The sequence below is a fragment of the Sturnus vulgaris genome, chromosome 5, assembly GCF_052056855.1.
Source record: "Sturnus vulgaris isolate bStuVul1 chromosome 5, bStuVul1.hap1, whole genome shotgun sequence".
Classification (NCBI taxonomy): Eukaryota; Metazoa; Chordata; class Aves; order Passeriformes; family Sturnidae; genus Sturnus; species Sturnus vulgaris.
The window spans coordinates 10,369,250-10,384,474 of NC_142247.1; the positions used below are offsets into that span (position 1 = coordinate 10,369,250).

General features: G+C 36.3%; 1 protein-coding gene across 6 annotated transcripts in view; it reads right to left on the minus strand.

The window, feature by feature from the left end:
* The window catches only part of CCDC91 (coiled-coil domain containing 91), a 113,611-nt gene that overhangs the window by 59,196 nt on the left and 39,190 nt on the right, over positions 1 to 15,225 (minus strand). For all 6 annotated transcript variants that reach the window (XM_088164831.1, XM_014880801.2, XM_014880775.2 and 3 more), the window contains one exon: positions 1,909 to 1,986. In XM_088164831.1, coding sequence (XP_088020957.1) covers positions 1,909 to 1,986 — 78 coding nt within the window. The remainder of the gene's footprint in view (positions 1 to 1,908; positions 1,987 to 15,225) is intronic.

Sequence of the window (15,225 nt, forward strand, 5' to 3'; positions counted from 1 at the left end):
GTTTGCAGACAGGGTTGATTGCAGCTATTTACTCAGAGCTCGGCATATCTGATATTATTTCTCATCAGAGTCGTCAACTAACCACACGAGGCAACAGGAAGACTTGTATGAGGTATCTTCATGTCATGGCTCCCTGGTATTAAAGAGTGACTTTATGTAATTTGGATATAAACATTCTATGAGAAATAATACACTAAATATAAACAATGAAACACAGGGTTCAATTAACTCCCTAATCTTCTGTGCAAATCACTGAAACTGATAAACATAAATCTTATTTTCCAGAAGGCATACCAGATCTACCCAGCTGCTGCTGACTGGCAAAACAGCTTTCTGAAATTATTATGGCACATAAATGTATCTCTCTACCAAACTACACAGGAAGAAATTATTCCTTTAAAGAGTCAATATAACCCATGCAGAGTTCCCCTTTACTTCACACAAATCAATTAAAATGGTGAAAAATTACATCTTGAATACATTCAAAACTTTCATTCAACACTATAAAATTGTTGGATTTCACAATTTGCTTATATTTTCAGAACTAAAAAGAAGGAAACATTTGGCAGCAATTACCAAAAGCCCACAAGCTTTTTCAAAATGTAATTCACGTAGGAAAAGATATTCTACATGCATCTAGAAAAAACCAAAAATATCTTCTTGCCACTGAAGATGTTCAGTGGTACATGCAAAGGTGCACACTCCACATAGGATTCCCTTTTGAGAACTTCCAAGGCAAAGGGGTCCTCAAAGAATTAAGGGAAGAGAAGCAAGATAATTCTCCCCTAGAAGTGAAACGAGCAAGGCAAGGAGAAGTGGGACACCACCAGTGGCCATGTTTAAGTTTTCTCAGGAATTGAAACTTTAGAAACTTTTTTCTGGATAGATTCGGAATGAAATTAGTATAAGTTATATTGAAGGAGACAAACACATTTCTACAGAGAGCCAATTTCAATATTAGCTAGAACACTACTTACAAGCAAAATTATTAAAAGACTTTCTTATTATCATAAAATCATTAATATTGGAAATGATCTCTAAAATCATTGAGTCCAACCCCTAACCCAGCACTGCCAAGCCCACCACTAAATCTCCCTGCCCTCCATGCGAGATCATTCTTTGGTTACAAATTACTGCTACCAAGCAGTTAAAATCTGAAGTTCCCCTTCACTAACTACATTTTCAGATTTGTGTCCTCATCTCACAGTTGCCTATCAGATCTTAAATTTCCCTTTTTATTTTCAAAACTTAGCCTTCATTTCAATTTCCCATTATCAGTTTTCCTCCTGCCAGATCCATTTTAAGTCTAATTTTAATTCTTCACTTTACCTTCTCCTCCTAACTTGATTCAGTTTTGTCCTTTGTGCATTTTTTAATAGTTTCCATAACAGAACAAAAGACACAGATTTATGCTCCATTGTAACATCCAGTTCTTTCAACTTACAAGCTGACAGGAACTAAAACAGCATGAAAGAAAAGCTACGGATTCAGCTTTATTTCACCCATAACTCCTTCCTTAGTGCTGTGTAGATAAAAACCTGCTGAACTGCTCTGTGATGCTGCTTTCTTGCAAGTGCAGCTCTGGAGACTGAAGAAGTCCAAAATGTGGATTTGTGATAAACAATCCAACCCAAAGTTTACCACAACTGACTGAGAACTTTGGGTTTTAAGTTTCCTTACTGAAAATGGCTAACCAACTTTATCTGAAGTTTTCCAAAGTGCAGACTGGGAAAACATGTCATGCAAAATTTCAGACCAAACAAACTAAATTGAAAGCAACAGAAAAGGCAGTGAGAGAGGTCGAGCAATCAGCACAAGCAGTACTAATAATTGTGCACTGCAGGCAACCATCCTATTCACTATTATAATAACATCATTTGGAAATTGTTAGCTTGGCAATTCATTTACCTTGAATTCTTCAACAATAATAGTTAAGGCTTCGTGTCCAGCTTTTCTCATGTCTTCTAACTCCCGCTTATGCTTTTCCTGTACAAAAATACAGAAAACGTTATATACAACATAGGCACCTGACATAACAATTTTCCTCAGTTTTGGTATCTTTGATGAAGAAATGCACACAGCTTGATCCTTTAGATATTGTATACAATGTATATGAATATATATATGTGCTAAATTTAACTAGGTCTCAGTATTAAACTTGTTTTGTTTCTTGATAGATCCCAGATGATTCTAAATGGATCTCCAATTTTTTTTTTTTTTTTAGAAGTCTCTTTGTTTCTTGGTATACCTGTGGATGGCAGGACTTCCAAATCACCTTCTTAGGAAATGTTACTTACTGCCTCTACCAATTAAAATGTTGAGATGAAGTAGAATCAGATTGAGTTTCTTCAGAAATGCACACCTTTCTCCTACTCATTATGTGGCTCTTCTTTAATATTTTGTTTTATTCTTAAGATTCCTGGGAAAGACTTCTTGCAAAAGAAATCCTAAATAGATTTTTCAAACAAAGCTGCATCGTTCACTTTTTATTTTCTGCACAGTTATGTAAAAGGAACCTGGATAGAAACATTGTAGCATTTTTTCCTTTACCTAATAGATTGCTAAGTCTGCAATGTGAACACCTCATTGGATTCTCACCAGCATTTCCTACTTATCAGTGAGAAGCACCAATTTTTCCAATCACCAATTAGCAAGAGGATGAAAAACATTCCCTCCCTCCTTGTTCTTTGCTTCAGGGTCTTTTCTTTTATCAGCTCATACGGCAGGATGAAGTTGCTTTAAATCATCTTGGATTTAAATTATTGGATTTTCTTCATGCAGAAAGCAGAAACACATTAATCATAAATGTTCCTTTGCAGTGATCATAGGACAAAACCATACACAACTTACACTATATAATTTTTTTGCTTTTTGGGCCATAATAAAGTTGAAATTAATTAACACAATTCTCTGCTTCGTAAGACCTGTGTGTTTGGAATAAGCAAAACCTAGTGTCTAACAAAGCATGTAATATCATTAAAAATTGATTAATCAGTCTGTAACTGTATTTAACTAGAGACTTCTGCTCTGCCACTCAATTCCTTTCTCCTGAAAGAGTCATCTTAGCAAAAAGTAGGAAACTCCAGCTACACAATCTTCCTACCTCTGGCCCAAATATAAGGAGACATTTGGATTTTCTTCAATGAAACTGTGGGCTTTTGTGAAGCCCAGCAAGAACAACTGCTAAGTAGAAGAGTAATTGAAGATGGAAATATTTTGCTGTGTACATTAAGTACTACATCAGACAACAACACACAACATGTGGGTACGTAATTTTAATCTCATTGTAATGCAATCATGTATCATTGACAAAACAAATCATTCAAACTCTGATATAATACAGGTTGAAAAAATCCAATTGTTTTGACTGAGGAAGCAAGACGTCATTCTGGTAGAAAGCACAGTGCCTCTCATTCACATTACTAGGAAAGCAAAACACAGAAAAAAAGTGTCATTTGCCCTCTTATAATTCCTCAAGTTTTTCGGAACCAGTGACTTGTTCAGGGCATTGTCCTCAATGTGAACTGGTAACACAAGTTGAAGATTGACACCAAGGCATTCCTGTAACACCTGTAAAGAATTCTGTTCCTGCAGGAAGTGTTTGAGGCAGTTATCTGAGTTTCTGCTGACTGCCTGTCTTCTGTAAGGCTGTGGCACCTTCAGAGGTAGCTGCCACTCTGAGCCAGGATCTCAGAAGTAATGCACTCTCTTCCCTCTTCATTTCTGTATTCATGCAACAACTATAGCTCCCTGCAGTTAACTGAAGTAGAAGACAAATTTCAAATCGATCTTACACAGCTTTGTTTTACACAATAACATCATTAACGCTCTTCATAGTGAACTCCATTGCATTGAGATTTTTGTCTCCATAAAATCAACCCTTCTTAAAGAGCATCATTAAAAAAAATTACAAATAACATTTAGCATCATAATGATTCTGTTAAGAAACTGAAGATATAAATTTATTATTTGAAGATAGAAATATTCTCTTCAATTCACCCAAGTACAGAGAAAAAATAGTACAACTGAATGCAACAAAATGAAATCAATGAGAAATTGAGGTAAACAGTATGAGAATCAGTCCATAATGGCTAATTAATATACACACTAGAGTGTGCTATTGTGTACAAAATAGAGATTGATCACTATTTTTGTTCATGTGAAATAAGAATGTGAACTCTACAGAACTAAGACACGGGAGCATCTCCAGGTCTCTAGCAAAGCAAGTATTTTCACTTTGGCCCGATCATCAACATCCTGGTGAAAGATACAGCTAGGAACCTAAAAAATACGGAAAAATACAGGGAGGACAGAAAGATTTCAGATATACCAAGATAAGCAAAACTAAAATTATGCACAACCTTAAGCTCACCACAGGAAGCAAGGAGACACTATGATTTATTTCATACAAGTAAATATCATTTGTACCTAGAGCATAACAATGGAAGACTTTGAGGTGAATAATGAAGTGAGGTAGCAAACAAACTTTCACAAGCAACTGCCTAACATCGTGGTGGTGAGGACATTTCCTGCTGAGTTAGAAATGAGTTGAGCCAGAGCTGAGTGAGTGTGAACAGAGCAGCCTGCTGGGAATATTATGACTGATTAAATGTGAAAAACTATGCAATGGAAATAGTATGGAAGAGCCTGTACATGCCCCAAACTGAAACATAATTACAGTTCCCACACTACTCTCTGAGTATTCACAGTGTATAAGAAGGATCTCTACCCTGTCACATTTAAGATGTTCATATTTCATGAAGAACAATTTTAGTTTGTATCTGCTCTTTTCTTTCCCCTTACAGGATGTGCATAGAGACCCTCCACTGAAGAGGGCATTACACAATAAAAAGAAGGCTGAAGCTAAAGCCTTCTCTGGCTGCCTCGAGGTTTTTAAAATATTACACAGATAGTTACTTCTCTGCCATGAAGCTACAAATGTGCCAGGGCAACTTATGTCCTGCATACTTTGCTACTTCCCCACATAATCTAAATGGTGAGACAGGATAGCAAGAGAAAGCAAGGAAGAAGGAGTGAACAGAACAATGCCAGGGAAGCTGACAAGAGAACATTTCCATTAAGCAACACAGAAAGCATGAAAGATATTCTGAGCTTCATTAGGATATTTTCACGTCTCTTATCCCAAAGCATCAGTCTTAGATCAAATCATATTCCACCATTGTCCATAAAGAATAAAATATTAATTTGGAAAGGGTTGCCAGCCGTCATCAATGGCTACTGATACTGAAGCCAGCTATAACACTCAACACAACTTTATATAGCTCATGCATTTAAAAATAAATCAGTATTTATGTAGTTCTTTATTGTAGTACATTTCATGTTACATATAGATATGTATGAAAAAACTACACTAGGAGAGTTTTCCTTCTTCCTGTAGGTAGGAGACTGACCTGCACATTGCAAGGGTCTGGAAAAAGGACAGCTTAGGGAAAGAGGATCGTGTCAGGAAATGCTTAAGCAAGCTGGGCCTAATTAAGTCTATGATGCCTGACAGGATGAGCCCACAAGTGCTGAGGGAGCTGGCAGATGTAATTGTGACAGCTCAATACCTGTGGGCTGATCACAGTGACCTGGAGAAGTGTCTGAGAACTGGAGGTCGTAAATGTCATCCCTGTCTTCAAGAAATGACAAGAAACCACAAGGAGCTACAGGCTAGGCAGTCCCAACTCAGTACCTGGGAAGGTAATTGTGCTGGTTTTTCTTGGGACAGAGTGAAGTTTTTCACAGTAGGGGCCCATAATTTGGATTTGTGCTAGAAAAGGTATTGGTAACTCATGGGTATTTTAGTTACTGCTGGTTGGCACTCCTCTAAAATCCTAATGGAGAAGCTGCCTAAGTGTGGTCAGGAGAAGCTGAAAGTGATGTGGACCGAAAATTGGCTGAACTGCCACACCCAAAAGGTAGCAGTGTGTCTCAGTGGACAAGAAGCTGATCATGAGGCCAACAATCCTGGACTGCATTAGGCTAAAAAATGCCCCCAGATCACATGAGGGGATCTTACCCCTCCACTCAGCATTGTTAGGGCCATTCCTGGAGTACTGTGCCCAATTTTGGGCTCCCCAGTATGAAAAACCACATGGACATACTGGAGAGAAACCAACCAAGGGACACAAAGATGATGATGGGTCTGCATCATCCTTCACATAAAGAGAGACTGAGAGAGCTGGGACTGTAAAGTCTGGAGAAGAGAAGGCTCAGGGGGATCTTATCAATGTATATAAATACCTGAAGGGATGATACAAAAAGAACACAGTCAGGTTCTGCAATGGGCTGCCCAGGTGGAGTCGCTGTCCCTGGAGGTATTTGAAGACTGGATTTGGCACTCAGTTTAATTGATAAGGTGGTGTTAGGTCATAGGCTGGGCTTGATGATCTCCAAGATCTTTGCCAACCTAGATTATTCTGTAATTGTATTTACCAAATCCCAATATACTAGGTATTAATCCTGAGACTACTTGGTTTTTCTCAAAACTTTTCCACAGAAACTACAAAAAAAGATCTTACAAAGCAAACAACGTGGAGTGCTGGATATTTATCACAGGTGAGCCCTTCCAAAGGACCCACTACATACAGTTCACTACAGTACACATGTATTTACTCTGGATACAATCTTTTATTACCAGTTTCAAACATATGAAATGTCAAATGTCAAAACTAACAGTAACCAAACCCTCAATTTATATCAATGAAACTTTAACTAGAGATACCTTATGCACCAAAATTTGGTAACATTTCCATCTGCAGCTCTGTTAACCTTTGAGAAGTAATCAACATATGCTTTAGAAATACAACTGATTGAAAGAATGTATATTGAATTTTCATAGAGTTGTACTATTCGTAACACATGATGATGTTCATAGCACATTCCTAGAGGATAACTTCAGTCTTTTCATGGATGTTTAAAAACTCAAGATGACTACAAAGAAACTTGACACTCAGTCAAGTAGCTTCAAAAGCATGCAGGAATAAATTTCACTTAACCATAAATAAAAACTTTCCAAGATTTACTTCTAGAAGATATAAAAAAAGAACTCATAGAATCATTACATGCAAATACTCTAATAATTTTATGTCGAGCTGTAGGATTAACATATCTTTGAAATTTTTCCAGTGTAATAAAAAACCTAATTGTTTTCTTCCTTGTTTTTGAAGTACAGAAAATAAGTTTCATTATAACATAAACTATCATGCTTAACACAAAATCAACAGAAAGGAAAGTTACATCTTTACATTTGAATCTCCTTTTCATTTTCAGTATCTGAACTATTTTCTTTGGCTGTCTCTTTAATTAAAACTCCAGGAGCAAACAATGGTGATGTACTTATCTCTTCTTTCTATCTTAATTCGTTTTCTGATTTTTAAATCTATTTTGGAACACTAAAAACATTCAAAAGCATACATACTATATGAAAACCAGCTAATCAACAGCTATTTTCCCATCAAAGTACAAGCAAAGCATCTTCAACACAAATTGCTGCCATGCTCATCTGGGCTACAAATGCATTTTTGTTTGTTGGTTTCCTGAAGACAAGTGATGATGTGCAAGTTGAACAAAACTCAGAGAATTCACTGGACAACCAGTATCCATCTTTGCATCAAATTGCTGTATTTGTTTGATAAGAAAATTGACAAGATTTGAGATCAGAAAATAAAATAACCATCAGCTTGGGAAACTGAGCATCAAATCAAAGAGTTTGGGATAAAGTAAATACCAAGTAAAACATGCACTGAAGAAGATGCAGCCTTTTAAATTCTTTCTTAGCTGAAGATCTGCATGAAAAGCTTCTCTTGACCTTGTTGTTTCAGAGAAAAGAGGGATATGAAATAAAATCAAATGCTCATCAGTTCAACCATATTGTCTAAACCAGAACACACACATCATCTGCAACTGAACTCCCAAAATTTTCCTCCATCAGGGAACGGTTATCAAGCTGTAAACCACAAGATTAACTTGTTGGTTATTTGTTTTACTTCCTGAAAATATCATAAATAGTCTAAACATGAAGGGGAAAAAACATCCAAAGAGATAGGAGTTACACTTTTGCCAGAGAAAACAAAGTATATAAAGAAAACAGGAGAACTAACTACTGCTTGCTTATTTTAAAACACTGCTAGAGATTCTGCAGGAAAGGGATTTTTGTCTAACCTCAGAAAAATTCCAGCTGGAAGGAAGCATCTCCCACAGACCAGAAAAAGGTATCCTAATCACAGATACACAGATTTTATAAAAAATCCTTCTCACTTCCAATGTATCTTAGGGAACTAGTAAGGCAGCTTCACATTCTGAACAACTCTACTTTGCTTCCTGTAAAATCTCACACTGAACACGGATAGGTTTCATAGTACAAGCTCCTATTCTAATATGGCAGATATACTGAAAACCACCAAAAATGTTATATTCCATACAACAATTATTTAAGTTTACAGTAACTGATATTTCGACTAGTTTACCATTTCAAATACTGCATTAATCAGATTTTTGGTTTAGGCATTCCTGACCCTGCCCTTAATTGGCAATGAGGTAGGCCAGATTGGAGTAAAATATTCCAAATAATTCAGCCTGGGGAATATCCCCTGGACTGGAGTTATAACTTTAGTGACTGGGAGTAGGCTATTTATTTTTCTCAGTCTATGACCAAAGTACTAAATCACAAAATCACACAATCATTCAGGTTGGAAGGAACCTCTGGAGGTCATCTAGCTTAACCTCCTGCTGAAAGCAAGATCAACACTGAATTCAAACCAGATTGTTCAGATCCTTGTCCAGTGAGATCTTGAAAAACTCTGAAGATGGGGATTTCACAACCTTGCTGGCTAAGACATCCCAACGTTTATCTTCATCATAAAATACTTTTTTCCTTATAACAAGTTGCAACTTCCCATGTTTCAATCTATCACCATTTCCTGCTACACACCTCTGCAGAACCTGCCTGACTCCATTTTTCTGACAACTTTGTAAGTACTGACCATGTGCTATTAGGTTTCCTCTAAGCCTTCTCCAGACTGAGTCAGTGTACACCACAATCCTCTCATCCAAAATCTGAGTTTAAACACAGAAGGCAATCAGATTGGTCAGGCATAATTTGTCTTTTGCTAAATCCACGTTGGCTCTTTCCAATCACCTTGTTCACGTGCCCAGACAAGGCTGCCAAGAGCACCCACACCATGACATTCACAAAGACCAAGAGGCTGGTGTGCCTGGATCTGTCCATCCATCATCCTTCTTGTCTCTTCCCAATAATCAACAGCTTCCCCCAGTCCCTGAGTTGATGCAGAACTCTCTCATAGTGACAGCCAACTCTCTCATCACTCCTGAGCTCTGTGGTCTGAAGCTGCTCGTTTTCACACACGACCCCTCTTCTCTCCCATTCCTTTTTGCTGAGCTGGTGAAGCTCTGGCTCTGCTTGCTTGTCACCGTGCATTTCTATGTGCACATTTGGCAGGGGTCCCCAGAATGCAGTCAATTGTGCTGGTTGATGCATGAGAGCCCGCTTTGGGTTATTTCTTTCACCACCTCCCACCTCTGAGGTGACTAAACCCCCACTTCTTACAAACAGATGTCAAACTCACAGGTGGGAGGAGAAATAAAGCCTTGCTTTGCTCTTTTACTACCAACACACAAAAGATGGACAAACAAGATAACAGTAACTAATTCTCAAGAATGTGTTAAAGAACCTGGGCTTGATTAGCAAAGATGATGACAACATCCTGACATCATCAAATTGCCTGACATCAATGAAGTTCCAATTCTACAGTATTTGTACCAAACAAACAAACAAACAACACCCTGACCTCCCCCACAAAACCCCCTTATACTTTGGAGCCTAGATATAAACCTGGATATCTAAAGAGTAATCCCAAGTGAAAACCATAACATACATTTATTAATTTCTCTATTTTAATTACTGTGAAACACTGATGGTACCAAACTAACAGCAAAACTAGTTACTCCAGAGGAGAAAAGTTATGTTAGAGGATGTGGGGCAGGTGGAAGATCTAAATAATCTCTTAAAAAAAAAAATTAACCTAATCTCTTCCTCAAAGCAAAGCAATGTCACTAAAATCACTAAACCAAAGTAAATTTTTTTTTTTTTTAACTTAAGCCAGAAAACATCAGATGTAACATTCGGAAAGAGTCAAGCAAGGATTGATGCCACCTTAAGTCACTTAGAGGTAACTAAAACTATGTTGGGTTTTAATTGGTTTTTGGTGCTTTGGGGTTTTTTTAAAATTAAACTGTGATTTGAAAAACACAGACCTATTAAATTTTTAAAACTATAGATCCTTAAGCTATGTCAACTAATCTATTTTTAAAATATACTACTACTATTGACCACAAAAAGCAAATGGATTCATACAGATAAATATGCGGAATTCTAGAGTTACAGTGAAAATAAAAATAGACATATACCTGTGCTCTTCAAAATATAGTCTAGGAGTTATACAACTCAAGATTCCTGACACTTTTGTACACTCCATTTACTTATTCATCTTGATGATATTAAAAATTAAACAAAATTGAAAGAAATCTTTGATAAATGCATAAATAAGAGGCAGGGACTGACTTTCCCATAACTGTATCTGACACTCATTCACTCTCCAGATCTTTTCCCTGTTGCCTTTTCATTGTTTCCAGAACACTCCTCACTTTCTTCCACCCCTCACTCTGTCTTTCCCTCCAACGATGTTAAAACCACGATTCTCATATTTTAATTTTTTATTTTGAACAACAGTAATTCCACAGCTCCCTCTTTAATCCATTCAATATGCTGCAGTCAAAAACAAAAAGGTTATCTCCCCCTTTCCCTTCTAAAAAAACCCCAAAACCAAAAAAACCCACAAAATATCCCAGCAAGAACCCTGTTGTTGCTGAAAGAGTGAGAGGGAGAAGTAGAGGAATTCTAATTTGGACACAGATATTGTTTCCTCTAACTCTACAAACCCAGACCATACAAACGCCACCCCTTTCGAAGTCCCTCGGTTCCTTTCTCCAAGCCAGCTGGCAAGGAGGCAAAAACAAGCTCACTCTTCCTTTGTTGTATGTGAGAAATTAAAATGTAAATACATTTTTAAAAGGCTGTAGCATTAGGACTGAATTTGACAGAAAGCTTGAGCTGTGTTTCAGCTTGGTTTGAAACTTCTTGGTATTTTACACTACATCAGACCTCCCACAAATTGGCTTACCCAGATGAGAAAAATCATGATTAAGACACGTTCTTGTTCTGAGCAGTTCCCCTCTTCAGAGGGGCACAAACATTGCTTACAGTAAGGCTCTTGGCTAGAAGTGTTTGCAAAAAGGGAAAGCAAATCCTGCTGGAATATAGCCTTCTCAACTGGATGTATGCAGATTTATTAAGCATATGTGAAGGTATTTAAAGGACTGGAGACCACGTTTTAAAATGTAAAGCAGTGCAGCACCAGTTAAAAATACAAAATATCATAAAAATAAATAAAAATTTTATTCTTCCTTAAAAAATACTACTGTATTTCTGTAGTGTAATGGAAGATTCATCAGCTATGTCAGTGATTGTCATAAAATAATTTAATTGGTGGTCACAGAATGGGACTGTGTTGAAAGTTGATAAAATATTGTCACAGGAGTTGCAACACAACTCTAAGACCTGCTATTTTTGTTTAACAATCATTTCTCCAAAAAAGGTGAAAGTAAAGACAGACAAATTTGATGTAAGGAGGAGGAGAACTGCCACTAGACCCCCATTCATGAGAGAACTCTAATGAAAATATTATGTGAAATATGAGATATCTTTAGACTATTCCTGTAGTCTTTGTCAGCTACAATATCCCCTTTCTTCCTGCATGGGAGATGTCCACTGCATTTCTGGCTGAATTCCATACAACCCTGAATAATTTTCCTTGGTTGACAACTGTCACCACATTTATAAAAAATAGGAGCAGAGGATACCTAAGACTAATCTATCTTAAAACAACACTACTGAATGTGCTAAAGTGGCACAGAGTTGAAATGTGTCTTTATAAGCAGTGAGTCCAAGTCCCAGGGGAACCCCTCACCAGCCCAGCTGAACGCAGCTGTTTTCCCACTGGGGATTCTGTGCAGGTAATGGAACTCCCAAGGGGCAGAGATATAATCACACTCCATATGAAACCCCAGAATTGTTCCCTCTACTGACCTTTCTCAGGTTTTATTTTCTTTTCTTAATTTATTCTTTTAAACAAAGTATTTCACAAAAGTATTTCACAAAATATTTTCACAAAAGCGGGCATCAGACACTGTCTGGAATGAGGTTTTAGCTCAAAAAGATGGAAATGGATCTCCTTTTCTGCTTATCACTAACAAGAAGGCCCTTCAAGAATAAAAAGTACCTTTCCAGTTATAAAGTTTGAATATAAGGGAGCTTCAGAACATTTTCCATTCTTTGTTGCTTATGAGCTCAAAACTGTGTTTTCCTTCTGAGTTTCCCTGGAGTTATCAAGACTTATTGCAAATTCTCTGCCTCTCAGGTCAATGGAAATTTGCTTTTCAATGACATACTCATTTCTTACTTATCTCAAAAGTCACACAAACTCAGCTCTTTGAAAACCTAGCACAGAAACTTTATGTTCTCCCTACATAAATAAGAAGTACATTAAGCACAGACTTACTGGCTGAAATTATTCTTAAGATATAAAAAATATTGTAATAACTTAAGAAATTCAGAATTTCTCTCAGTCCTTTATTGCAATGCCTTATATTATTTTTTAAGCACTACTCAGACCTTCATTTTCATAATTTGATTTTGTCATTATGGCACTCACTTCTGGAAATTAATGTTGATCATCCTAGCCAATTATTTCCCTGAGAATGCTTTAATTTGTAATGCATATCCAAAACCAAAACACTGCATGTGTTTATCAATACATTCAAGTAATAGGTTTATTTTTAAGGAATTACATAGAACTGGGAAAATCTGTTTTATCTCAATATCCTCCAGGTTTAAGAACAGATGTTCTAGTTTTCATTAGTATCAGCTTTCTTTCAGTGATAAAACTTTTGCCAAGAATAGTAAAATAGTTCTCAGTAGTTTAAGTACATGATTATTTTAAATTCCACATGCTCTTTTGGACCTTTTAAGCCTTTAATGAGGAAAAAACCTTATACAAGTCTCAGCAGCAAAGCGTTATTTATTTATTAAAGAGCAGCAACAATAAAGTAGCCAATAATTTATCTCTGGAACTGCTTCCTCAGTATCAGGAGTTATACAGAAGAGACCTGTTACACACCTTGCAGAAGTTTAAAGTATTAGTCATTTGTTGACACTTTGCCTACACATTAACATTTTGGCAGTTCACTTAAATAGAAATAGTAAAGGTATAATTAATGAGGAAGTTTCCAAGGTAACTGAGAAGGGATGAATAAACTCAACTTTGATATGAAAATCACAAGAGTTTCTTGGCTATGTAATAACTTCCAGTGTGTGAATTAGATTAGAGTACATTTATACAAATAAATTTGCTTAATACTTGGCAAATTGTACATTTCAGCTGGGTTTAGAAATACAAGTAAACTGTGTTTCAACACCAAGTGTATACTATATATAAATAAAATTTAATACAGATTGAAAAAGCAAATGTGAAGGTGTAGCAGATTAATTAAGCCATAAAAGTTTCAGTAATGTATTAAGCTTCATTCTGCATTCATTCATAGTTTATTAATGAATTATAAACCAAATAAGACAATTTAAAAGGTAAAGGGCAATGAAGGGACAATCCTTCAAACTTCTCCCCAAAACATCACTCTCATATTTGCTGTTCATCTTATGCCTACACGTGTATAAACAGGAAGTACAAATTCTTTTTAAAGTATTGACTGATTTTTTAAAAGTACTGGCTAATATTGGCTAAGATTTACTGTTTTGGTGGTGAGTAATGCTCAGGTACTCACAATAATTGCCCTGTCTCAGATGCCTTATAGTGAATACAAACAGGACATGGAGATGCTCTGGCACCATTCCCCACATCTTTTAAGGAGGTGCATGCCAAGTAACAGATAACTGTCCTGCAAGCATTGCAACATTTCCCTTTAACTCTTAAATCATCTGTCCACAGTTCATTAATAAACTATGAATGGCTGCAGATTGTGGAAATTTTTTTGCTCATTAACCTGCTGTACCTTTAAACTTACTTTTTCAATCTCTATTAAATTTTATTTATGTAACAGAAAACTGCTCTTAATTATTGTCCTAGCAATACAGTTACCCAAGTTCTTTCTACACAGGTTTCTTATCAGGCAGATTTTGCATATTTTCATTATCCCCTCAAAACTCCAACAAGATACTACTCCTACAAAAGCTAGAAAAACCTTGGTGTAAAAATCTTGATGAGACAAGACTGGTGGTAAAGAACTTTAACCAATAAGTGCTAAATATATCTGGGCATTTCACGACCTTCTTAAGTAGAATTTCCATATTAAGTAGAAGAAAAAGATTAATCCCTCTGAATGCACTCGCTGTGAATGTGCAAATGAAGATGTGCAGTAGCTGTCACAGACTGAACATCAATCAGTAAAAGCACTCAAATAAATCCAGGATGCATTGGCATAAAACACATTAGGACATATAAAAAGCAGTCAGGACACAAAACTTGGTTTAAACAAAACTGTTTTGCTCGTACCTACTTGCACACTAAGAAAATGAAAGTTATTTAAGCACGATTTTTTTGAATACTTTTAAAATCAGGGAGGAGAAGGAGGCACATAAGTATAAAAAAATAAATGTTTGGCATGTCCTATGACTGTAACTGAATATCAGATTATAAGGGAAGTCAGGCATCTCAAAGCTGTTAAATAACAGCACAACAGCATGAGAGGTATATTTTTTAAAACAAAATTAGAATGCTTAGTCTTTCATCCACTCTTCTAATTAATAATTCTGAAACAAGACAACAAAACAATTAATAAAAGAATTGAAGTTTAAAATGAAAACATAAGCAAAAGATCAGAATCTTTCTGTAATAGAAATAAAAAGTTATTTTTCCTCACGGATGGAAAAATAATTCAGAGAAAAGAAGACATCAAAACTGGGGGGGGAAGGGGGGCGAGGGCAGGGGGGAAACAGGCCAAAATGTAAACAGCTCTAAAATTATTAATAAATAAAGACTTGAATAAAAATGAGTGTCTGAAAGAAGAGTACAGAGAGTAACATTAAAAAAAAATTAAAGGTGAATAAATAAATGTGAGGTATCTGGCACT